Source organism: Lissotriton vulgaris, chromosome 4_1 (genome assembly GCF_964263255.1).
Source record: "Lissotriton vulgaris chromosome 4_1, aLisVul1.2, whole genome shotgun sequence".
NCBI lineage: Eukaryota > Metazoa > Chordata > Amphibia > Caudata > Salamandridae > Lissotriton > Lissotriton vulgaris.
Genome location: NC_141691.1, coordinates 1,475,574,594 through 1,475,601,676, shown reverse-complemented (window position 1 = coordinate 1,475,601,676; position 27,083 = coordinate 1,475,574,594). Strand labels below are relative to the sequence as shown.

Below are 27,083 nucleotides of genomic sequence, written 5' to 3'. Positions count from 1 at the left end.
CCGCTGCACCTTCCACTGTTCCTCGACCAACTAATAGATGTCTATCTGTCCATCTTACGGCAGGAATTGCAAACCCTTTTGGCCATAAGGGCTATCGAGAGGGTGCCTGTGGCAGAAGTATTTATTGCCACTACTTTCTGGTGCCAACGAAGGACAGAGGCCTTTGTCTTTAATTAGACCTTCATCCTCTTAGCACGTTCCTCCTGAAGGAAAATTTCATAATGCTTAGATTGACCAAGGTCTGGTCTGACCTCAAACCTGGAAGCTGGATGGTGGTGTTGAATCTGCAGAATGCCTATTTCAGTGGCGGATGGTGACATTCGAAAGTGGTGAGGCGTAAAACAATTGTCGTACTGCACCGTGGCTAGCGAGTGAGTCCAAACCACCTACGGAGGGTTTTGGGGCGTTCTCCCCCCTAGAAAATTTTGAAAAAAAGAGTGGGCAAATGGTGCATTTTCAAGCAAATTTGAGAAAGCAGGAAGGTGTCAAACTCTCTGAGGTCTGATGATCCCGTCCAGTCCTCGCCCTTGCCCCTCCACACCCCCGAGTCCTACTAAGGTCACCCCTGTGATCTCTATCGCATTACACAAATCAAACGTGGGGACATTAGGAGACAGGTAATGACCTCTCTGATCTTGTTCCTGCAGTGTACATCCCCGCACGTCTGCTCAGGGCAGGCTTTCACTATAAACTGAGGCTTTACTGCCTAACTTAGCATTGAAATCCCCAGCCAAAATAACCTTCAGCCCACACCTCTGTAATTGAAACTCCACTATAGAGCGGTCAAAAAAAATTAAACAGCAAGGCAAATTTGGGGTTAGAAAATTAAATACATGTGAAATCTATGTATGTATGTATGTGTATGTATATATGTATATATATATATATATATATATATATATATATATATATATATATATATATATAATAAAGAGAGAGCCCAAACCTTTGAGGCCGGTAATCTCAGGAACCACAGCACCAATCACAACACCCAATACAGCGTTGGAAAGGGCAGTTGCAGCAGAAGGACATAGGCTATGCAGACGTCCACCATATACATTTAAAAGGTAAAAGAACCGTGCCAGCAAAGTAGTCCCTTGTGGGCGTGTCTGCGTTGTGCTGTGGGCGTTTGCTGGGGGCGTGACAAATGCTGGGGGCGTGTGGTACGTTCTGCCCTTCATGCCATGTCTCATATCGAGTGCTGTGGGCGTTTGCTGTGGGCGTGTGCGCGGCGCGGGATTACGAAAAAAAACGAGCGTTGTGCCCAATATTTCATTGTTTTTTCAGGCCAGGTTCTGTACATTCCAGCTCCGGGTGTGCTTGCCCCGCTCTCCCAGTGACGTGCACCTGCTTTACTGTATGGAGGTCAGGCATGGCGCTATTCCCAAGGACCGGAAGGAGCCCAAACAGGGACCATTGTGCAGGAAATCTAATCTCGCCCTAACTTCCGGTGACGCCTGAAGCGCACACTGGAGATTTTCCACTTCTGTTGCGCACAGGCCTCGCGCCACGCACATCCGGACACAAGGCCCGCCTCCACGGGAATAGCAAGAAAGGGACTATCCATCCCCCGGTAAGTAGATTGGTGGCACGGTGGCCAACATCTCCAGCAACATACTCATATTTTTTCACCACCCATTTTAAAAATGCACAGGTCTCTCTCATTGATGGCCAGCACCGACATACACTTTTAGACACACGTCCCGCCAGAAGTTCTAGAATTGCGAACTTTAGAGCTGGGGAGCTACGTTCGAATCTCGGCATCAGCTCAACATCCTGTGATTCCAGGCAAAACGCTTTGTCTCCACGTGCCTACCACAAATGAATGTGTTCTTCTGTAATGTAAATTGTGCTCATGCCATGTTGTCGAGTTCGCGCTATATAATATTGCAAGGAAAAATAAAGTAGGGAAACTAGAGTTCACACACTACAGACCGCGCACTCTTAAGTGCATCAGCAGTGCACTGTGAATCGGAGCGTTTCACAGGCCTATCACAGATAAGAAATGCTATCAAAACGAAATCCTACAAAACAATATACTACTGGCCGGCAGCAATTCATCCCCGGACAACGTCGGGACGGGCTGCTAGTTATTATAAAATACAATACACACAGATTAAAACCATCTTCCCATATCAAGTGGAAAGCCTGTGTTAAATCTGAATTGGTGTTTAGTGCAGCATTGTTACATCTAAGAGATGTTTTGAGCAATGTACCCTTCTCCAAGGTTAAGAAGTCCAACCATCGAAAAATACTCAATGTGGTAGAACAGGGTTTAGAAACTCAGATACTATGCGATTCAAGTAAGTACAATCTACAGACTCAATGTTCAGTGAGAGTTGCACCTTTGAACAAAAACCAGCTTAAACAGAAGCGGCCTCCCACGTGTCTTTTTCCATTTCTTCAAGGCGAAAGTTTTAATTGGCATTTCACTTTTACGCATTTGCGCCATAAATGTCACTGACCTTTTTAGTTGATTTTTCCAAGCCCACATTCACCCACTTTCAGACATGTGTGTTTCTGAGCACGGGAGTTAACGTCGGCCTGCTTTTATCAACAAGAGGAGCCCTCGGGCACTCTGTGCCTAGAAGCACAGGGGAATGAGTGTTTTACAAATACCCACCTCGAGCACTCCTGGTTTTCCAATAGTTAAGCACTGCTTGCGATGGGAAACATCCCTCTTCTCAGGTGATGGGGAGGGAGTTATGGGGGAAGGTTAGAGTTGGGTAGAAGAGGGAGATAAGAGATTGTAGGCAAAGGAGGCGACAAAGAGAGTGGGCAATGCCTAGACAATGGAGGGGTGAAGGGAAAAAGGTGCCAGATGAGAGTTTCAGAAATTCCTGGGGAGAAGTGACGGGGGAGACTGGGGAGACCAATGCACAGGAGAGAGCAGCTGAGCTAGAGGCACCAGTTCAGAGTGGGAGAAACAATGAAAACAAATACAGAGGGTGCAGGAGAGAGAGCTGCAGGAGAAGTAACAAGTGGGATAGACAGAGAGAGGTGGCAATGCAGAGGGATAGGGGAGAAGAGAACTGAGAGAGCAGAATCCAAAGAGAGAGATGGGGGGGGAGAGAGAGAGAGGTCTGGGCAGTGGATGGGACGAATAGTCTTCGAAACACAGTGGTGGGAGGGAGCATTAGATGTGAAGCAGCAGATGAGACAATAGTCTAGAAAGAGACAGCAAAGAAGGGGGAACAGGAGATTCAGGTGGAAGAGAAGTGCCAACGAGTGGGATACACAGAAATACAGAAGTAGCAGGAGGGGGTGAAAGGAAGAAACTACGGAAAACGGTGGACATAGGGAGAGCGGGGCAAAAGGACAGGGGAGCAAAGCCACGGAGATCTCGAGGCATAGCACAATATGGGGAGAGCGGGAAGAAACTGACAGAGAATAAGGCAGGAGAAAAGAGAGAGCAAGGCAGATGAAATATGGGAAACACAAGTATATGAAGTACCGTAGCAGGCACAATAAAAGACGCAGGAAGAGACAAAGATGGTGAGAGATTGGTGGACATCAATACGAGAGGGGGGAGATGAATAAACAAAAATAAAGAACTAGCAGTAAGAAGTGACTGAAGAGAAGCCACAAAGTAGAAAAAAGATTGAGATCGCGCAGGACAGAGGAGCAGGACAGAGAAAGAGATAACAAGAGAAATGAGGAAGATGTCTGAGGTAGAGATGAAAGAGAGGGGAGTCTTGGCTAGATGGACAAATGTTATAGGAACGACAGATAAGTCGAAAACAAATAATAGAGGAGAGAACGAGTGGGACATACAAAAAAAGCACTACAAATGGACTAAACTGAAAGAGGGGAATCTATGGAAGATATAGCAATGCCAGGAGGTTAGGTAGGAAGGGGAAATGTGCCAAATGTGAGGAAGGGAGAGCCAAAGGAAAATACAGAAGCGGTAGAGGGGCGGAAAGGGCCAGCGATCATAGATCAGCGAGCAGGAGAGGGTGAGAGACCAATGAGAACATAGAGGGAATAATTGAGATAGACTGGTAGCAGAAAAACAATAGAGATGGGGCGAAAAAGAAAAGAGGAGACAACAGATGAGAGGAGAAAGTGAAAGAAGAATGAGGATAAAAATCAGTGTCACTGGATGGAACAAGGCGTCAAGAGACAGGAGCGGAATCAATATGGTGGTGTATTAACAAACAATTAAACAAAATATATGCAGAGGCAAAAAGAAAGATTAATGGTTAGTTGAGAGGGTGAAGATTTGTTCATCTATCGCAAAAGGTGACGGATGTCCCCTCTGGGCAGGGAAACTGTAGTGGAGAAAGTATGACGGTGTGGGGACAGCGAGTGAGAAAGGTGTGCGTGAGGAAAAGAAGGGAGTGAGCGTTAAAGACCATCACAGGGAGTGCAGACTGGACTGCAGGAGTGCAGGAAGTACAGACTGTCCCAACTGCCAGTAGTCTGTTTACATTCTTTTTATGGGGAGTGATATCCGATCCCTCCAGGACTTCCAAGAACAGAAACGCTGCACCAATCAAAATAAAATAATAAACGTACTTCCCTTCCTCCGTGACTGCATCCCATGCTGCCACCTCAGCTCCTGGCGCGTTTTGGGCAGCCTCCCTCCTCCTGCTCCCCTAAGCCAATCACAACACTGCAATGGCAGTGTTGTGATTGGTAAGGCGCAGCAGACCGCGCCCCAGCCGGGCGCCTGTAGAAAAAGGTAGGGCTAGGACCTTTCTCAAGATTTGCCCGGCGCTAACCGCCCTTGTACCATTCAAATTTACCAAGCAATGAGGCAGGCGCCGGAGACCAGAAGGCAGGAAACAGAAGTTTTATTCCGACGGAGCAGAACACATCAGATCAGACAACAAGGTATCGTCTCGAGGTGCTCTAACAGCCTCTCGGAGGCCTGGCCTCTAATACCCTGGTTTATGGCATGTGACCTTTCTTTATTATAATCAGAACATTGTGACGCCAGGAAAAAGACATCCCCGTAATCCTCGTGTCAATCCCACCCCCATATACCTCCACAATAGAGGTCCTCAACCTGCTGATAAGAGGAGGGGGTCATCACGCAGCTGAGTGTTCCGTCGAGTCTTAGGATGTGTGCGCCTGATCATATCACAGGGGGTGGGGAGGCCTGGATCAATAGAGGGTCCTTTGAAGGAGAGCGACCTCATACAATAAGGGGCAGTGAATGATATCTCCCGGCTTAGGCGATGGCCTCGGACCTGTGTGGACAGCTGGACACGGGGGAAGGGGTCATCAAAGGAGTGGTATTCATGCCGCGTGGACAATCGAGCGCGGAGGGAAGGTTTATCAACAGAGGGGCATTCATGGGAGGAGAGGAGATGCTGGTCAGGCGCAGGCGTGACTCCCAAGGACAGGGTCATGCAGAAGGGTTATGCTCATGAGGGGGAGGGAGGGGGAGCCAGGGTGCGCGGAGGATGCTTGCTGGGTCAGAGGGGCGCGCTGGTGATCGATTGTGGACAAGGAGACCATGATACCTAAAATGGCTGTTGTGCATGTTGTACGTGGGTGACAAGCTGGCGCAGATGATGTTTAGCTCGCAAACTAAAATTCCACAGTCCTCCCTTTTAACATGTCTCGCCAACTTGTCAGTTTGGATTTATCCCCATAAGGCCACGTATTTCTACTTCATAGAGGGGACTCATGTGCTCATTTCGGAAGTCCAAAGTCTTTGGGCACATACAGTTAGAAACAAGGCCGCACAAAGGTGGCAGACATTGGATACCTAAGCAACACCCACATAATATCACAACAGGTATCAGCACGAAGGAAAACAACTTCCAACCCCAGTTCTTCAAAGCGTCCCAAAACCAGCTCCCAAGTGACCATCCTTCCTGTTCTTGGTGAACCTCTGAGGAAAGTCTGTGGAGGTGTTCAATGGCTTTGTAGACTGAAGGCGAGTTGTCTGGCACGTAGGTGCAGCAGCTGGATCCGATGATGCGGCATGCTCCTCCTCGGTCGGCTAGGACCACGTCTAGGACAAGACGATTTTGAAGGGTCACAAGGCGGACCGCCTGAAGCTCCGCAGTGTTGTTGGCGAGGATGCCAGCCGTGATGTTGATCGTTGTTTCTACTGCCTGGGTCAGGTGTCGGATAGCACGGCTGTTTGCCATTGGGCCCCACAGGAGAACAAGTCCCTTTGCTGCATCCAGGAACTGTGCTCCGGTGGAGTCGGCTTGTCCAATGTCATCTGCACGCCTCTGCCGGTGGTGGTTGGCAGGGGCTACATATGTGGGTGGAAGAACGAAGGCAATGTAACAGGCGCCTTTCCAACCTCTCGGGAGCCAGGTGTAAGCTTTGGTGCCACACACAAAGTACATATTCGGAGAAGCAACAAAGGAAGGGGGGTCAGCTGAGTCCAATGTTCTGGTGATTCGGCAGGCGCTGTGACCCACCAGCTGCGTTCCATGGCCTTCGAGACACACGAGACCTGTGACATTGATAACAGACAGGGCCACAGTCAGAGTAGCGGTAGTTTGTTTTTGCAGATGAGAGAAGGTGGTCCTGGCTGGATTGTGGAGCACCTGTACTTCGACTCTTTCTTTGGCAGGAATGTCTTTAAGGAAGGTGGCGCCCGTGAGCGCAGGACACAGAGCAGCAGAGGTCTTTTCGGCTTTGTTCAGCCAGAACCCAGAGTAGAAGTGCGACACTGTCCGGCTGGAGGTGGCGTTGTCCTGGTGGCTCTCTTGCATGAGTATCAACCAGGCGAGGCAAGAGCCGTGAACTGAGAAAGGTGAAGGGATGAAGGGGATGGAGTGTCCAGTGGCATGCGGGAGCAACCCGCAGATCCAACAGTTCGTAGCATTTGCAGCGAGGTTGTGTTGGTGCAACAGTTGCACGAAGGAATTGTTCCAAAATTCCCTGCGCCTTTCTCGGAGCTGAGGCGACAGAGAGATTAGGTGATGCTCTTTCAGGGGTGTCGGTTGTGCAATAGGTAGTAGTGCCTCATGAGCCGGCGTGCTTTCCTCCAGAATCCAGAAGGAGGTCATGAGGAGGAGGCAGAAGAGGAAGACAATGAAGAGTGCGATTGTCTTTGATTTGTGCAAGTTGTCAGTCTTTGGATTTCTATACTGGGTATTTCCTGTTGCTTCCATCATCTTCTTATCTGGCGCTTCCATCATCTTCTTATCTGGCGCTTCCATCACCTTCAAGGGGCTCGGTAGTGGGCAGAACCACAGACTTCGTTTAGCTTCTCTCCCGGTAACCCTTGATTGTGTTTAGGTCACCGTTCTGAGATTTAACTTAGTCCGTGGCCTACTTAGCCGAAACTCCCTCCTTTCGACGCAGGAAATACCCTTCTCTGGATGGCACAGTGGGATCAGAGAATTTTGCAAGTTCGAGTGCCTCAGTATCGGGATAACAGTCCAATATCGGTCGGTCTTTGCTCAGGAGCTCTTCTTGGGTGCTGACGTTTTCTGTCGTGGCCAGGTTCGCAGAGACCTTCCGGCAATGATGTGCGTGCAGCCAGTGCTTCTTCCCCTCCACTCGAAGCGCCGTTCGGGTGGTAATCAGCACTTGCCAGGGGCCCGTCCACCGCGGTTCCAGACTCTTGGTCCGCTGGAAATTTCGTATCAACACGAAATCTCCCGGTTGGATGTCATGGCCGGGGCCCCTGGAAGCATCGGGGATGGCCTGCTGCACCTGTTGATGAATGACAGACAACGTTTTAGTTAATTTGCACAAATAATCAGACAGTAGGACGTCCGGGACGTCATGAATGGAGGTCGGTTTGGGAGCGGTCCAGAGGTTCATCGGTCGCCCGAATACGACCTCATAGGGGGTCAAATGGTGTTTAGTGGGAGTGGAGCGCATTGATAGCAAGGCCAAAGGGAGAGCGTCTGGCCATTTAAGTCCGGTGGTTGCCACTATTTTTGACAATTTCAACTTCAATGTGGCATTGTGGCGCTCCACCAGACCGGCGGATTGGGGGTGGAAGACCGCATGAAACCTTTGCTTCACCCCCAACCCCTTTAGGATTAATTGGATAACTTCAGCTATGAAGTGGGGGCCATTGTCGCTCCATAAAATTCGACAAAGGCCATAGCGAGGGAAAAATTCTTTCAGTAGTACTTTGGCAGTAGTCATGGCAGTGTTGTCACGGGTTGGATAAGCTTCTACCCATTTGCTGAAGGCACATACAATGACTAGTACATACTTCAAGCTTTGGCATCTCTCTAGTTGGATGTAGTCCATCTGAAGGACCTCAAAGGGGTGATTGGGGGTCCCAAACCCTCCCCGGGGTACCACAGTTCCTTTCCCGGGGTTGTGTTGCAGACAGATAAGGCACTGCTGAACTAGGCGTCTGGCTGAGTCGGGGATTTTGTCGTTGTGCCAGACTTTGGAAATGAGTTCGATCATGGGTGCGGATCCTATGTGTGCGGGGGAATGAGCCATTGTCAGTATGGGGATCAGGTATGAGTCGGGTAGCAACCATCTGTTTGCATCTCTTGTTCGCCAGCAGCCCTCTTCGTCCTTCAAACCCACCCCTGCCCACTTAGTCAGTTCGTGAGGGGTGCTGGCCGACTGGATGTCTCTGATCATTTCCCTTGCGTCAGTCCATCTCTCTGCTTGTGACCTGGTCACATACATGCGTGTTGCCGTCCTATTCTCAGCTGTGGTTCGTGCAGTGATGTCGGCCAATGCATTCCCTTGTCCGACTAAGTCTGTTACCCTTTTGTGTGCCTGACATTTGCTCACCGCTAATCGTTTGGGGAGGAGAACTGCTTCAATCAGAGCGGAAACTAGATCTCCGTGGAGGATTGGGGTGCCGTGGGACGTCAGGAATCCCCTCTCCCTCCACAGGAGCCCAAAATGGTGGACCACTCCGAAGGCATACTGGCTGTCCGTATATACGTTCGCGGTGGTCCCTGCGGCTATGATGCATGCTCGGGTGAGGGCTATCAGCTCTGCTGCCTGGGCAGATCGTTGTGCGATGCAGGCTGTTTCAACTACTGTTCGGGCTGTCGTTACTGCATAGGCAGCTGAAGTGGTGCCATCTGGGAGTTTGATGCATGAGCCGTCTACCCATAGCTCTCCATCGGGGTCAGTAAAAGCAGTGTCTCGGAGGTCAACCCTACTCCTAGTTTGTTCGTCCGTGAGGGTCACACAGTCGTGGATGGGAGGAATGTCGGGGTCATTTTCAGGCAGGGGCAGCAATGTGGCAGGATTCAAAGTTGTGCATCTCTTTAGTGTGATGTGGGGTGCAAGTAGCGTCAGTTCGTACCCTGTCAGTCGTGCGCTAGTCAGGTGTTGAGTCTTGGTTTGGTTCAGGAGGGTGTCGACAGCATGGGGTACTAGCACGGTGAGGGAGTTGGAAAGTACGATTCCCTCGCTCTGACGGATAGAGACAGCAGCGGCAGCTACTGCTCGAAGGCAGGCAGGCAAAGCTCTGGCTACAGGATCAAGAGTGGCGGAGAAGTAGGCACAAGGGCGCTGCTTAGGACCAATCGATTGAGTTAGGACAGACAATGCGCATCCCTCCCTTTCGTGGGTGAAGAGGGAGAAGGGTTTGGAGTAATCCGGCGTTCCGAGGACGGGTGCTGAGCAGAGTGCATCCCGTAATTCCTTAAAGGAGGCTTGACACTCAGTGGTCCAAGGAAGCGGGGAGGGGACATCTTTGGTCAGCAGGGCAAGTAATGGTTTCACAATGAGGCTGTAATTAGGCAACCACTGTCTGCAAAAAGAGGTTAGGCCAACCAAAGAGCGGACCTGCTTTTGTGTTTTTGGGATGGGGGTGTCTAGGATGGTTTGGATTCGGTCGGGTGTAAGTTTCCTCCCTTCTTTGGACAGAAGATGGCCTAGGTAAGTCACTTGTGGCTGGCAGAACTGTAACTTCTTTTTGGAGACTTTATGGCCATTTTCTGCAAGAAAGTGTAGGAGTTGGACGGTGGCTGTCGTTGCAAGCGGGGTGGTGTCGGCCGCCAAAAGGATATCATCGACATATTGGATCAACACCACTCCCTCTGGTAGCTGGAAGGCATCCAGCTGTCTTTTGAGGGCCTGGCTGTAAATGCTGGGACTTTCAGTGTACCCCTGGGGAGCTCTACAAAATCGGTACGAGCGGGATTTTAAAGTGAAGCCGAAGAGATAACGGCTGTCTGGATGAATGGGGATAGAGAAAAACGCGTTCTTAAGGTCGATAACAGTGAAGGTGGTGGCAGTGGACGGGATGAGGGTCAGAATGGTGGTGATATCGGAGACTACAGGATATTGGGGTACAACCACTTTGTTAATCTCTCGCAAGTCGATGAAGCGGTACGCTTTCTCATCTCCTTCACCTTGCTTCTTAACAATAGGTAGGATTGGGCTGTTGCAGACGTTGCTAACCACCTCTTCAACCACTCCTGCATCTACCAGAGACTGAATGATCGCTACCAGTGCCTTCTCACCCTCTGGCGATATCCGATATTGCGGGAGTTTCGGGAGCATAGCGTCCTGTCGTACAGTTATGTGAATAGGATCAATCATCATTCGCCCCACATCAGAGTCATTTTTGGCCCACAGGTACGGAGGCAGGGTGTCGAGCAGGGACAGGTCAGCGTCAGTTATGGAGCACATGTGTCGTGGGGGACGGGATCTGGGCATGTCTGGGTTGTCGTACAGGATGACTCGTATTCCATCTGGGGAACACCTAATGGTAGCTCGAAAATGTTTCAGTAAGTCAATGCCCATAATGGCGTCAGGGGAGTTGGAGGAGAGTAGAAATGTCGCGTCAGTGGTGTTGTTTTCTAGGTCAAAGGTAATAGGTACGGACAGGGGGTTAGTGGAGGGCGTTCCATCGAAACCGATCGACGTTATGTGTGAGCCAGACAAGGGTGCCCTTGGAATCAGTCGTTTTGATAACACACTACGTGTCGCCCCAGTGTCTACCAAGAATGGAGACTCTGTACCCAGGACCTTAGCGGTGACATAAGGACCTTGCTGGTCAACACAGAGCTCGACTGGATCCCTCCCTTGCCCCTGGCAGTCCTATGCAAAATCGGGGGCATTTTCACCTTCGGATAGCTGATATTGGTTCTGTCGGGGACGGTCAAATGTGTTCAGTCTCCCTGATCTGTCATTGTTGGTGTCGTTGGGGTGCCCTCGTCCCTGTACTCTATTCCTCGGACCACCTGCCACATCCCTGGAATCCCTATTTCTATTCATCTCTAGCAGAACCGGACACTGGGATTTCCAATGGCCGAACCCTTTGCAGAAGGCGCATTGGTCATTGCTAATGTCTCTACGTCCAGTGTGGGGTGCTGGGGTGTGATCTTTAGGAGGTAGATCTCTGGGGGTGGTTGATTGGTAGTTCCCCCTTTGGTGTTCCCGTCCTACCGCTATACCCTGTATCTGGGCTATCATTACCCTTTCCTTTAAATCTTTCTTCTTTTTCTCGGACGCCCTATCATTCTCATTCTTTTGGTGCTCGTAATACTGGGCCATCTGAAGGATAGCTGCGGGTTTGGAGGCCCCCCAACTACTCTCACTCGTCTGCAGTTTTTGGGAGACTTCTTGTGTTAGGCCCTTTACATAATTTTGTACAAACAGGTGCTGTCCGGTTGCGGTGGTCATGTCTTGGCCACTGTAGTCGGAGAACACTGTCTCGAATCGGGAGAAGTATTCTGACACATCTTCCTGGGGTTTCTGTCGACAGGCCGTGACTATCGACCAGTCTACCTTTCTTTCCGGGATCAGTGTCTTTAACTTCTGAACTAGTTTGTCTGGGAGTTCCAGTATGTCCTTCACTGGTTTCCTTCCTGGCTCTCGCTGTCTATCTAGTTTACCGAGTTGGTCCCAGGTATGTCCAAACAGATCCGTGTGGTCAGCCTTCCGGATTTGCTTCCACACGTCAGCTGGCAGGCATAACCCAAAGAACAAGTCAATGTCCGCTAAAGTCATTATTGTCGAACCCAAGGCTGTGCCTAATTCGGTATAAAATGCCGTCGGGTTCTTTCTTAAATCGGGCAGGGTTTGTTTGAAGGTTAGGATATCCTGTCGGTCCCATGGTTGGTAAACCCAATTGTACACAACCCTCCCTTTTGCATCTGCATCATTAATATCATCGCTCGTTCCCTTGCCACGTGGCGGGATCCAGTAAGGGGCCGCTTCTCTGATAGGCATCATAGTATTGGCTACTTCTACCGAGGTTGTTTCAGGGACTGTAACCTTGGCTTCTGGTTTTTGTTCCGTGAGGTGGCGGGAGACCTCAAGCATCTGCATGAAGAGCTCAGTCGCCTCATGTTCAGTCCCATCTCCAACATCAATCTTCCTATACAGCGTTGTTAGTTTAGCGGGACCCTTACTTTGATACCTATCTTCATATGCGTTCAGGGTGTAGTAGCTGAATCGCAAGATGAAATGCCGTCTGTGGCTGTCGGCATGTGAATTATATACTCTCATTGTATAATCTTCGCTCTCCCTTCGTTCTACTAATGTCTTTGCTATTTTGTCGATCCCATCCCGCTCATCTTTGCTCAACCTATTTGGTCTGGCTGGTGGTTGTTTGCTAGCCTCGGGATCGTCTGACGAAGTTGTTAATGTGGCTGGTGCGGAGGCCGTGAGGGCCGGTGCACTAGCACTAAGGTCACTTTCGCTCGCACTCGGAGCTTGAAAGCTTCGTCGGCAGGGGGCATATGGAGGGGGCATGTAGATGATTGGGGGACCTAGCAGTAACTCATCGTTCGCCCGTTGTTTGGAGGGCAATTCAGGGTAGAGTGCAGAGGGGGTCCTAACAGGACATTGGCCTGTCGATCCTGATTCTTGGTTTTGTGTAGCTTCCTTTCTTTCCTTTATTTCCACTTCTAGTTGCTTTGCGGCTAGGTGGGCTGCCTTTCGTAATTCTTTCCCTATTTTTGCTTCTTCTCTTTTCTTTCGTTGTTCCGTTTCTTTGCGCCACATGCCGATACTGTCGAGCATAGTGGGCGTGGTCTTATTCTTCTGGAGCGCTATTTCTAATGTTTTTATTTTATTTTCATTAAAGGAACCTATCAGTGGCCACTGACTTTCAGGGTTCTTCTTTGTATATTTATGCCATAACTTAGTGTAAGCTATAGCGACTAGTCCATGCTTAGTGAACATGTCCTTATTAGGGGTGCCCTCCAGTGGAGCTGGATGGTTCATCTCTAATAAGCGGTCCGGGCTAAACAGGCTACCAACCAGTGGGGAGAAGATAGGCATGACGGATTACAACGGGGACAAAAGTCTGCACTACCTATCTTATCACGGCGGGCAAAGACTAGACAGAATATTTCTATTCTCCGTTGTTTGCCGGCGGTGAATACCTCAAACGAACCAATACCGAATAATCGGTCAATCAAAACAATTCAGTGGGGAGAATAAGTGGGCACGAAAAGTTATCGTTACCCACTCTTTCTCTACCTGCAAAGAGAGACCTTGTTCTTCCCTGTTTGTAGACAAAGAATCTCCAGACAATAATCCACGAACGACAGTTCGGGAAACAGTGGGGGAGGAAGATAGGCACGACGGGTTACAACGGGGACAAAAGTCTGCGTTACCTATCCTTCACTGTTTGCAAAGAGAGAGCCTGTTGTTTTCTCCGTTTGCAGACAGCGAATCTCCAGAGGTTTCAACAAAGCGTAATACTAGTATTATCCAAACAAAACAATCTTTTCTCAATTCGTCGTGTTTACACGACCTTACCCGGACCGCATGGACAGTTTCCTGTCCTCTGGATCCAGCGCCCGATCGTCCTCTCTCCTTCGTGATGCCCGTGGCACTCCTGATGGTTCCCAGTCAGGACCGTAGATCACTCGAGAGAGGTCTGTTCAGAACTAGTGAAGGTCGGATGATCGGCTGTCAGACGAGGGTCTATCGGACACGAGCTCTTCCCGATCGTTGCAGTCGTTCACTCTGTCGTCGGGACCTCTCCCACTGGATCCACGTGTCGCTGATGGGCCCCACGTTGGGCGCCAATTGTAGAAAAAGGTAGGGCTAGGACCTTTCTCAAGATTTGCCCGGCGCTAACCGCCCTTGTACCATTCAAATTTACCAAGCAATGAGGCAGGCGCCGGAGACCAGAAGGCAGGAAACAGAAGTTTTATTCCGACGGAGCAGAACACATCAGATCAGACAACAAGGTATCGTCTCGAGGTGCTCTAACAGCCTCTCGGAGGCCTGGCCTCTTATACCCTGGTTTATGGCATGTGACCTTTCTTTATTATAATCAGAACATTGTGACGCCAGGAAAAAGACATCCCCGTAATCCTCGTGTCAATCCCACCCCCATATACCTCCACAATAGAGGTCCTCAACCTGCTGATAAGAGGAGGGGGTCATCACGCAGCTGAGTGTTCCGTCGAGTCTTAGGATGTGTGCGCCTGATCATATCACAGGGGGTGGGGAGGCCTGGATCAATAGAGGGTCCTTTGAAGGAGAGCGACCTCATACAATAAGGGGCAGTGAATGATATCTCCCGGCTTAGGCGATGGCCTCGGACCTGTGTGGACAGCTGGACACGGGGGAAGGGGTCATCAAAGGAGTGGTATTCATGCCGCGTGGACAATCGAGCGCGGAGGGAAGGTTTATCAACAGAGGGGCATTCATGGGAGGAGAGGAGATGCTGGTCAGGCGCAGGCGTGACTCCCAAGGACAGGGTCATGCAGAAGGGTTATGCTCATGAGGGGGAGGGAGGGGGAGCCAGGGTGCGCGGAGGATGCTTGCTGGGTCAGAGGGGCGCGCTGGTGATCGATTGTGGACAAGGAGACCATGATACCTAAAATGGCTGTTGTGCATGTTGTACGTGGGTGACAAGCTGGCGCAGATGATGTTCAGCTCGCAAACTAAAATTCCACACGCCTGTAGGGAGGCCATTGTCTCTATGTAGGCTGCATGTAGCCTACATAGAGAAAATGGAGAGTGCGCATGACTACTTTACAGTCGAGGCCTAATGAGGCCCATAACATTAGGCAAGACACTCGCACCCCCCCCCACTCCCCCTGCCCTGGAGCAGGACCACGTGTCCCCCACCAGGCACTTATGCTTTCTCACAGTGCGAGAAGCAGAAACATAAAATGGTAGTTTTATCATTTTATGTTTCTGCTTCTTGCACTAAGAGAAGGCAGTGAGGTGACACCCCACCCTAATGGAGGAGCCGCCACTGGCGTATTTCCATATACCCATCCTTCAGGCCCAGCAGCGCTATCTGCTGTTCGTGGTGGCACAGCTTTGGTAGCAGCACACCTTTGGAGGTTGGGGGTTCCCAGTCTTCCCCTACATTGGCAACTGGCTGTTGAAGAGGTGCTTGCCCTAACCAGTTGCTAACCACCCCCAGACTACAGCTAACCTCCTGTCATCTTTAAGTTCACTATCAACGTGCCAAAGTCACACACTACTTTATAGCTCTATAAGTGGCTTCTATATTCTGTCACAACTTTTATGACTATTCTGGTGATCAATATTCATCCTATGGTTTGTAGTGGTAAGAAGCTTAACCAGAGATCTATTAACTATAGTGGACATGTTTTGCCCGTGGTTAGTTGCTTCTTCTATTTAGGGCCAAATTTTGAATCACCTGGAAAATGGAAGAGCATAACTGCTACTAGACGCCTCAAATATGTTCAGTCAAATGGTGCTCTTTTTAACTCATACCTTTGGAAAGCCATTGTACCTTTTTTGGAAATATATAATACCCAATCCTTACCTATGGCCACTGACATTGCTGCATGTAGGGGTATTCTTGGGTAGCTTGCCTTCCTACCGAGGAAGACCATTTCTGTGGCAGGTTTCTTACTCAACCACCTTGTTGCCCTTATTTTCTGTGCCACAAGGAGCTTGGGTTGAGGTATATCGAAGATATCATCAGGCTAGCCCCCCTTAATCTTTGGTTGCAAATCTGGAGTAACCCAAAGACATCTGTCAACCACCTCATAATACAGGATTATTTGGATTGCGAAAAGGGAAAATACATCCCTTGGCTCTTAAATTAAATCAAGTTTTTTAAAGTGGAGTAGAACCGCTCTATTTGAAGATACTACTTGTATTGTCATACTTGGAACTATTAGAAATATGCTCTGTTTCCTGTTAGGTAAGTATGGGGAGGCAAATGTATCTGAAGGGCCCCTGTGATAACACCTTAACCGCTTTGGATTTTGTGTTCTTTTGTATGTATTATATCAAATATACTGCACAGTTTCTTCTTCCCGTCTTAAAAATACATATGTTTAAACAATGTAGACCTACCTTGCTATTTTAACAAACCTTATGTCAACATTGTATATGTATAGTTGGTTCTTTTTAAAAATGTGCTGTCCGCAGGAGATCTAGTACGCAACTTACCTGTCCTTGATAATTTCATTATTGATCTAGAGATTTTTTTTTTAAGAAGTGTTTTTTTTTTATGTCTTACTTTTAAAGGCTGAACTTGCGAGTTGAATCCATAAACTTGTACGGTACTGTACTACCTGTTATCATGATTTTAAGACTGTATTTTGCATGGTGGCATATGTGGACTCTGCAGTGGCATCTTTAGTTTCAGTGGGTCCAGCATCAAGAGGACATCTCTAACCATGTTCAGATTTCTCCAGAGACTGGGGAAGACCTACAGTCAAGGGCTGACCCCTCCCTCCTTACCCCACACAGAACCGACTTTGGTGACTGGTGCGCTGGTTAAGGTGGCCACCTGGGAGAGATGGAGATCAGCCGTCCTGTGACTCCTGCAGAGGCTAGTGTCCATATCAAATTCCTGGAGCTGCAGGCCTTTTGCTTGGCATTCAAAAGCCTTATTTTGATCTATCTGCAGGATGCTTATTGACAATACCACCATCATGTGGTATTGCAACAAGAAGACTGAGTTACATCTAATTATATGAGCAACATTTGAGAATGTGCTTCAAAACAAAGATGCTTTGAGCTGTTGGCAAATGCCTAAGATCGTCACATTCCAAGGAGCCTCCTGGGAAAGGAAACCTTCTCCCTCTCTCACTTACCTCTGTTTATTTCTATATCTCAACCTCTCTTCTCTCTGCCTACCTGTACCCCTAACTCTCACTGCCCTTTGTTATCTTAAGTGTTTTGGGTCCTTAGGACATATTTATACTGTTTTTATGTTAACTCTGTTTTTACAAGTTTGCTTCATATTATGTGGGCGTTAATTGCTCAATACTGGGTAATAAAATTCAAAGTTGTTGCTAACAGGGCTCTCCAAAATATATTTTGCCCAGGGCACCAAAATTCCTTACGAGGACACTACATCAGAAGCACCAAACTCTATCTAAATTGGGAAAAATGCTTAAAAGGATTTCTCTATGAATGACATACCCTGTTGTTGAATTAAGATATAATGGCATTATGGTTTCCTTGATCTGCAGATGTTTCTCTGTGGTAAGGTTGATGTAAATAATGCTGATACTGTTAAATCCATCTCAAAGAAATGTGTTGTTACTTTGACTGCAGCAGGTTGTCCCAAAGCTCACACCTAGAGGTTTCATGATGGCCCTGTTCTCAAACTACGATGGTCAAAGAAAAGGTGTTAACGGGCCTCTAAACTTAAAATCCATTGCTCCTCATCTTCTGAAGACCTAAGCTTTTACATATGGCATTCTGTGACTCTATTACTGAGACCTATCACCTTCCTTTCTGATGAATACTCATATCTGTACATTACTCACCTCTTAAATCTCTCCCAGACTCAAGAGTGGTTTCAGGAAGTTGAAATAGTCTATAGGAGGCACCTCAACACCAGCATAACTGTAGTCGGATACATATATAATGTCACAGAATCGTAGAATGGGCTGCCACAGTACTCTAACCATTTTTTTGTGCTATTCATGTGAATCCGGAGTTTCTCTCCTCTGAATATTTCTTTCCAAAGTAATCTTTTGTAGTGTTTTTGACACAGATGTCTCTCAAAAATATCGGGGTTTAAAGCCATGTCGATATTGCCACAAGAAGATTTCATTCTGACCTGCACAATGTCTGCCTGTGGTGCCTGGACATATACACAACTCCAGATCATTTGAAAAGAGTGACCTCCTGTAGGCTAAGGCAATAAAAGAGCTTGAGTTGAAGCTCTTCATGTCACAGGTCCCAGATACATTCCAGGCCCGTTGCCTGTCCAAGAAACCTCATAAGAGGGACATTTTGGCTTTGCTGCATCGCTCCTGCTTGAGGGGTAGGTCATGCATTTATCAGGTCCATTCCTTGACTTCAGCCTCAATGGCCTCCTCTCTTCCAGATTTGGTGGATATGTAGATTTACAGATTATTGAACAAGGGTACGCCCTTCCATTTCAAGACTTGCTTCTTTCTATTGCGCCATCCCTTCGCTCAGCTCAGACGACCATGCCTGCGTTCTGCAGCAGAAGGTTCCTGCTGTGTTGAACAAAGGGGCCATGGAATTGGTTCCAGAGTACGAAATAGAGTGGGGATACTATATCTATTATTTTCTTCCTGCCTTTTATCAATGAACAGTTGGTTCAGGTCCGAATGACATCATAACCACAATGTGGTACTCCAACAAACAGGGTGGCTTGGACTCCCGCTCCCTGCTCTTGGGTGTCCGGAGGGTGTGGTTTTGGTCTCTGGCTCATGATATATCTTTGAGAGTGAACAATGTGATAGGCATGTGAGGGCAGACAATTTAAGACCGTTATCTTGCCGATCACAAGTGGCTGCTTCATTTAGAGGTGGTTAAGCCCCTCTTTGACCTTTGGGGCAACCTGTGGTGGATCGCTTTTCCTCCCACAAACACACATTTGCAGTTGTGTACTCTACAGCTCCTGCTGCAGGGAGCCCTGGCAATTGTGTTCTGGCTGAAGTAGCATTTCTATCTCATCTATGTTAACCTACTATCCCTCTGATTCCTTTGGTCCACAGGAAGATGCATCAGGATTGTACCCAGTTGTTCTTAATAGTGCAGGATTGGCCAATGAAGAGTGGCATACTTAATATCTGTTTCCCTCTTCATTTTCCCCTCTTCTGCTTCTGTTCGAGGCAGACCTCTTCTCGCAATAGGGTGGGCAAGTTCTGCGTACTAACCTCCACCTTTATCTCTGGAGCGTTAGCAGGTCATTCTAAGTTCTTTTGACCTGCCTGCAGAGTTAGAAGCTGTACATTTTTCATCTTGTTGCTTCTCTGTTTAAACTGTTATATCTAGTTGTTTTTCCCAATAATTTCTTGGTGTTCTGAGAAGGACATTGGCCCCTTCAAGGCACGCTTATATGATCTGTAGCCTTTTGCACTTTCCATTGCCTAAGGCTGTTCTGTGGTCACTGTTAAGAGCTCTTCTAGCTTTTCTTGATTTGCTGGATCAACTGTTATTGTTTGAGCCTTCTGTTTTTAGTGCTTTCTGAAAGCATAGACCCATTTGGTGAACAACCACCCTTTTATTTTGTCATGCCTCATTGGGTGCCCTAACTTGGCACTCAAGTTCTTGATGGGTTTGCCTTGTGAGCCCGTGCACACTTATCTTTTGTTACTACTTACCTTGAATACTCTGTTCTTAATTGCCATTACCTTGGTTTGATGCGTTAGTCAGCTGCAGACTGTGTCTGTTTGTTCTCATTTCAACACATTTTTCCCAGGTAAACTTGTCCTTTGGACTGATGCTTATTTCCTTCTGAAATTAGTTCTCATTTCATCTGGGTCAGTGCATCATTCTACCAACATTCTACCTACCTCTTCATCCTTCGTAAGAGGGGGAGTAATTCTACTGTCTAGATCCTTGAAGCTTTCACATTCGCAGGACTCATGATTACCAGATTGATGATCAATTTATGATTGGCTCAGGTGGTTCCAACAAACGTAAGGCGAGTCAGAAGTGGACTATTTTCAGCTGGATCATGATATGCATGAAATTCTGCATTTGTCTTTACAGGGAGACTTCTGAGGGCATCAGGGCCCATTCCCCAGGGCAAAGGCTGCTTCTTCAGCATTGTGAAGGGGTATTTATGTTCTGTATCTGCTGGGGTGCAGCATGGTCTTTGTTTCGGACCTTCACCAAGCATTAATGCCTCAACATTAAAGTGCGCACAGGTGGCCATTTTGAAAATGTCTGTGAAGCACTTCCTGGTTTGACTGTCTTCTCAGATCCACCAATGTAGGGATACTATTTGGTTATTGTTGATGCGAGATGAGGAATCTGCAGGCCGAAATATCCATCAGAAGAAGATGATGGTTACCTTCAGTAACAATCTTTATGGTTGACACTATCTATTTGCAGATTCTTCACCGATCCATACACCTGCTTGTCCTGCGGAGTGATCAGGCGACTTTTAATAAAGTCCCAAAGTTAGTTTTGGAACTCTGCCATTTCGATCATTCTCGTAAGCCTCATCTACGCCTCTGCTGGTATGGCTAAAACTATAGGAATTGATGTTACTGTGATGCATTACACATCTTCATGTCATAGCTGTGTGGGTCCAAAGCTGAGTTGTGTTGAGGTGCCAACTGTCAGTGAAGAAAATACATTTCAATTTTTTGTATTCACTCTGACCCATGAAAGAGATTGGAAAGGTGCAGAGTCTGCATGTAGTTTGAGTACCCATCAGATTAAACATCCTGTGGCTTAAGTATTTTAACTGTCTGCATTGTCTCAACTTTCAATTACTTTTTAGGGGTACATGACAGGATTTTTTTGTATTTATCTTAATACTTTCTCTAGTCCTAATTTTTAACTTAATAAAGAGAGCCATTATAAAATTCATAAAAAAATAGAAATGGTCCTCTCACCCTTGGGTACGGTTCATTTTTTTTCTCCATTTTGGGAGTGGCATTTTGTTTCCATTTTGGGAGTGGCCTCTCGTCAGAGGCACCCATTTAGTGCCCTACAGTACATCACTTGGTGAGGTGCGATTGGGTGTGAGACTCACATGCCAGGGGTTTAAGGGCAGCTCTGAACAGTCATGATGTTGTTGGAAAGCAATTGCAAAGCATACGTTATGTTATGTTATGTTATATGCGGATTTATAACGCGCTCCGTTAGTCAAGACTGTCCTGGCGCGGGGAAGAAACTGGATCAGAGTGGAAAAAAGGAGTATGCTAATCATGAACTTGAAAGAGGTGAGTTTTAAGCAGTTTTTTAAAATTGGTCAGATTGGGAGCGTGTCTAAGAGCGTCTGGTAGGGCGTTCCACATTTGAGCTCCCTTTACCGTTAGAGATTGTCCACCCAGGCGGACTCTTCTGAATCTGGGGACGACCACCTGCTTTCTGGAGGTAGATCGCAACTGACGGGTCGGGAGGTAGAGAGTGAATCTTTTGGCTAGATACGAAGGGCACGGACCATTGAGGGCCTTATAGACGATGACCAAAGATTTAAAGTGCACTCTTTGTGCCACAGGAAGCCAGTGAAGCTCCTTCAACTGTTTGCGAACGCTGAGTCTCCTGGGGATGTTGAAAATGAGTCTCACCGTAGCATTCTGGACTACCTGTAACTTTCTGATCATATAGTCAGGAGCCCCTATATAAAGGGCGTTTGAGTAGTCCAGACGGGAGAGAACCAGAGCTCTGGCTACAGTTTCTTTGGCCGTTTGTGGGAGGAGGGGAAAGAATTTGCGCAGAGTGGTCAGGGTTCCAAAACACGTCCCCGCCAAGCGCGAGATCTGGTCGCGGAAACATAAGTCGGCTCCGAACCAGATACCCAGGTTCTTGGCTATCCCACTCTCTCCCGTCGGGCATGTTGATTCGCTGGGCCAAATAGACTCCTTAAAGTCAGTGGGGAATTGGCCGTAGAGCAGAATTTCTGTTTTTTCCTCGTTGCATTTGAGGCATGATTTAGCTAGCCAGGCAAATACAGAGGATAGGCATTGGCGTACTCCAGAGGTGCACAAGTTCTCCTTTTTCCAGGTGAAGAGAAGCTGGGTGTCGTCGGCGTAGGCCATTATCTTAGCCCCCCAGCTCTCTGCCAGCCGGATCAGAGGAGTTAAATAAATATTAAATAAAAGGGGACTTAAGGTCGACCCCTGGGGTACTCCAGTTTCTACCCTTCTATTGGAGGAGTGATATGGGGGTAACCAAATCTGTTGGGAACGGTCAGATAGGAAAGACCTGATCCAATCTAAAACCGTGCCCGAGATGCCAATGTCCTCCAGCCTAGATAAAAGCTGGCGGTGGGGCACTGTGTCGAACGCGGCAGAGAGGTCCAAAAGAATAAGGGCCGCTCTGCTGCCTCCGTCAAGGCATTCCCTAATGGCCTCAGCCATTTCCACCAATGCAGTTTCAGTACTGAAAGAGGTGCGGAACCCTGATTGGGCCGGATGAAGAGCTTCAGAGAATTCCACGAATCTCTCAAGTTGCCGGAATGCCGCCTTCTCGCAAACTTTGGCGAGGGCTGGAAGGAGTGATATGGGCCTGTAGTTGGAGGTGATCGAAGGATCTGCGGAGGGTTTTTTTATCAGAGGCAGAAGTTTGGCTTGTTTCCATTTGGTGGGCACAGCTCCTGAAGTTAGGGATTCATTAACCAGGGTGGTGACCATGGGGGTAATTACTTCAGCTATTCCATTCAGGACCCTTGCAGGGCAAGGATCTATAGGTGACCCTGACTTCAGAGTTTTTAATATGGCCATAACATCTGTACTTTCAACCTGAGTGAATTTGGTCATTTCTGCTTTAACCCTTGACATTAGAGAAGGTGGAGGAGGAAGAGGTTGGCAATTTAAAGCTAGATCCGATTGCGAGGCAAGTGGCTGGTCAGGGTTATTCAAACTGTCTTGAATTTTTTGAATTTTCTCGATGAAGAAAGTGGATAGTTGTTCGCACCAGTCTGTGGAAGGCGGAATTGCCGTCTTCTCTGCTACCGGGGCAGTAAAGCTTTTAACTATGGAGAAAATTTCTCGACTGTTGTTTTTGGCTTTTTGAATTCTAGACGCATAGAATTCCCCTTTAGCTGTTTTAATCGCGGCGTAGTAACTTTTTTGGGCTGCACGAAGTTCCGTTTTAGCAGTGGGACAATAATTCTTTCTCCATACTCGCTCTAGCGCCTTACATCCTGTTTTTAAAATTTTTAATTGTTCAGTATACCAGGGGGCAGTGGGGGTGATCCTATGGTTGTTTTTACCTTTGCTTTTTGGTAGTGACTTAATGGAGGAGTCTATCCAGGATGAGAAGTTGTCTACAGCTTCATCCAAGTTTTGTGCTTTCATAGGGGTGGAGTGGGTGAGGGCCTCCACTAGATCCGGAATATTAATTCTTCTAGGGCGTTCCTCAGTCTTAAGTGTGGGTAACACACGAGTTTTGTTAATGAACCAGGAGAAGTGAACCGGAAAGTGGTCTGACCATGAAATGGGGTATGGTAGATCGGTAGAAATGTTAAAGTTGGAATATACCAGATCTAAGCAGTGCCCCCCTTCATGAGAGACAGATTGCACCTGATGAACCATCTGCGCCAAACTGCAGATTTCTTTCAGCTCTTTAACTCCGGGAGCAGAGCTCGTGTCCATATGTAGATTAAAATCACCCAACATTAGGAAGTGTGGAAATCTGAGTGCACGTTGGATGGTGATCTCCTCCTGGGATTTGATAAAATTGCCTAGAGGACCCGGAGGGCGATAGATCAATAGTCCCCCCAGAGTGAATTGCGGGGATAATGCTAGGGAAAATTCCATTGCTTCTCCATCCTCAATCCTTCCTGTGCATTCTATCCTCAGAGTCCATTTCTCCTTATAGATCACGGCCAAGCCTCCTCCCCTGCCTTTATTGCGGTCCTGTCTGGTGATCTTAAACCCTCTGGGGACAGCCAGCTCAACTACTGGGGCGCAGCTCTTATTCAGCCATGTCTCCGTGATGAATAGGATGTCAATGTTTTTATCAATGATGAATTCATATACTTCCTCTGAGTGTTTTGATAGGGAGCGTGCATTGATAAGGGCAGCCTGAATAGGTGGGTCATCCGCTGTGGTAAGCTGGGGGAAGGAGGGATTAAGGTGGCTAAATTTGAAGGAGCAGTTAGGACAGATTCGTGAGATGGAGTCTGAGACATCCCAGTGGGCTTCATTACATAAGAGGTTGTGATTTAGAGCTCTCAGTTCGTCTGAGTTGTAAGTGATAGGGGGAGTAGTTCCATGCAGTGTTGAATCAGTAGGGTTCCTGGCCCTGGGCACTGCCGGGGCGCGGACGGGCGCAGACGGGCTTGCCTTAGGCGCGCCTTCGGCGCGCAAACGGCGCTCCCGCTGCGCTCGTCCGCTGCGCTTCCTGTCTACAGTCTTGGAGTTCTTGTTTCTGTTTCTTTTTATTCCTTGTTGTTTTATAGTGCTAGCTCGGCGTAGTGGGCTGCTTAGACACCTTTGAAACAGAAGGAGCAAAGAAAGTAGTAGGGCAAAGATAAATGGTGGGGCACAGTGCTAGGGAGCATAGATAGTCTGTAGATCAAAGGCACTTTAGTAGAGACAGTCTCTGGCAGTAGAAGTTGTATGCTTGTTTTCCTAGTGAAGCAGTGCAGTCGTCCTTCTAATTCTGGGATTTTATTATTTTCTTCCTTAGCACTAATCAGTTGCCCCTCACCAGCTCTGTAAAAGCTACTCTTATTGTACCACCATTGCAACCTTCCCTTGGCTTCTTTAATAAGGATTCTTCCTTTTATGTCACATCCAAACATTCCACTCCCCTTAGCCTTTGGGTAGGGATTTTCTGAATCTGGCCACCATTTCACATGCTATGTAGTGTTTCAGAGTGATCTAGAATATTTGGGTTTGGTTACTTTGTGGTTTGACAGCGTCTATATTTGTTTGTGGTCCTCATATCTGATGAGTCAAAAGGTCAGCAGTTGAAACCCTTCTAAATGTGACTACCTGTCTATATTTGTATCAATTATTCAGTGTTCCACTTCTGCTGTTTGTGCTAAAGGGCTGAATGGCTTGTGTATACTACAGTAGCCTTACCTATACTGGTGCGGTCTTCCTGCACCACACAGAAACATCATGGGTAAACTGCAGTTGGCCCACAATAGGGTTGTCAAAGTTATCATAAACGTCTATTGAAAAAGAAAAGTGTCGGAATCAAGAAACATACTTAAACTAGCTGTCTTTCCATGGCTTGACAGAGCAGAAAGTCTTGTTTGTTAATCATAAATATTTCCAGGTACAAGAGTCTATCTAGCCGTGCCACGCATTTTGTTAATTCATTGCAGCTATAGTAAATTATGAGTATGTGTAGAAGAACTTTGAACAACCCTACATTTAGACCTGTTGAAAAAATCCTGTTTGGAAAAAAAACACCTGCCCCTGTTTTTCTTTTCTGAATACTTATGATCATATTCCTATATATATATATATAAATAGTGCTCTTTTGTATTAACTTGCTTGTTTTAATTAATGTTGTGGTTATTTTTGTTTGTGTTTCCTAATTTTATGACAGCAAGACTATTAGATGGCAAACCAGTTGCTTCAGTGTAATCAATTCTGTTGGCTTTTGTTGCTTCCTTGAATCTGACATCTAGAAAGGTTTTCACTGCAGCGTGATTCTCATCGGTGGCGAGGCAATCCCAGGATTCTAACTAATTTCATCAGATATCCTCCTCATCTCCTAGAGCATTCATATTATAATCTATGGGAGCTCAGAAACAGTGATTTTAAAACTTGTTCTGCAGCACGGCACGTGCATGATTTACAGCCAAATTATATTGGGAATTTGTAGATGAGACTCGTGGTTGAAATCCATGTGTTAGCGTACATGACTGACTCAATTTGCTGCAGATATTAACTATTCATCCGCTATTAATACAGTGGGTTGTGGATAGTGGTAGGGAACTTTCAGTGGCTTCGCTTCAGGAATCAACCTATTATTGCAATTTTGAGTGGCATTTATAAATAGGTATGAGTGAAACTAAATGCTGCTATGTATCCTATCAAAAAGTGAAATAATTTCATGATCTTTTGTTTTGTTTTTAAGTTCATGTTCTTTTAACACAAAATGGTAATCTGGAAGGGAAACAATACTTAACGGACTCTTTAATGAAAGGTCAAATGTCTGTGCTTACCAAGACACTTGCATTTGGTGAGATGTTTCATAATAGTCCTTGTGATCTCTTTTAGGTACTGAAGCTCAGTCTTCCTTTCTCAGAGCTTTGAAATTCTTCCTTGGCAGACTTGCATTGAATGATGTCATTACAGCGGAGCAGTGCTTTAGAACAGGGCCTAAAGGCACCATGTTTAGTCCCCAAGAGAGAGAACAGTACAACTACAGCAAGTGTACCATCATAGTCCGAATAATGGAGTTTGTTAGCATGATTCTAGAGAACTGTCAGAAGGATTTTTGGAAGGTAAGCATGATATTTTTCTAACATGTATTTACAGATTCTCTTTGATGGCACTTCTAAATAGAAAATTGGAGGAATTTATAAACAATAGACAGCCTGGGGTAGAGAAGTATACCCTTGGCTTCAAACTACAAGTATGTTTTCACTAACAGCTCCGAGACCATTCGGTGAAGTTGTTTCTGAACGGTGGAACACAATCAGGAGACCCTGTATGGAGTAAAAGGCGTTCTATGAGACACTGGAAATAAATAAGAAACTATAGAATGAAGACAAAGGCTAACATACAATATAAACCAAGCTGTTCACCGCACATCCTGTTTCAATAACCGATTCTGTGAGTATAGTAGCAAGATACCCACCTTTCTTACGGTCCCTAATCACAGGATGTAATCAGATATAGGGGCTGTATAACTAATTGGCAAGAACATAAGACTAGGACAATACATATAGTTCATCTGATGCGACAAAAACACTTCATGAAGACATTCTGGGTAGCCAAATGTACAATAGTCCTGAGAGGAATAGAGGAAAGACTAGAGCCCTCCACTAGGCTAAGCTCACAACAACTAACCAAAGCGTACCTCAGAAGATTGAGAATCTACAAAGTACACCAGAATAAGTCAATGGAAGTCCATGGGACAACTGTGTTTGGGAGGCTAGCTCAATCTGATGGTCAGATGCCAAAAACAACCTATCCCAGAGGAAAAAAGCTAGATATAGCCAGCAAAGAAGTCATATATATTTAAGCAAATCAATAAAGGGGCATAAAACATTTAGCTTAAGACAACTAGGAAATGGGTAAAGTACGATAGAGTATATTGTCCCTGGAAATATGCATTTAGGACATGGAGATAGGAATATAGATGGAAATATAAAGGCACAGAAGTGGCTCAGAAAACTTTAG

General features: G+C 46.9%; 1 protein-coding gene across 1 annotated transcript in view; it reads left to right on the top strand.

Moving 5' to 3' along the window:
* The window catches only part of PRKDC (protein kinase, DNA-activated, catalytic subunit), a 2,818,033-nt gene that overhangs the window by 648,781 nt on the left and 2,142,169 nt on the right, over positions 1 to 27,083 (top strand). Inside the window, exon 32 of the mRNA XM_086965729.1 lies at positions 25,956 to 26,182. Within this exon, the coding sequence (XP_086821855.1) occupies positions 25,956 to 26,182 (227 nt within the window). The remainder of the gene's footprint in view (positions 1 to 25,955; positions 26,183 to 27,083) is intronic.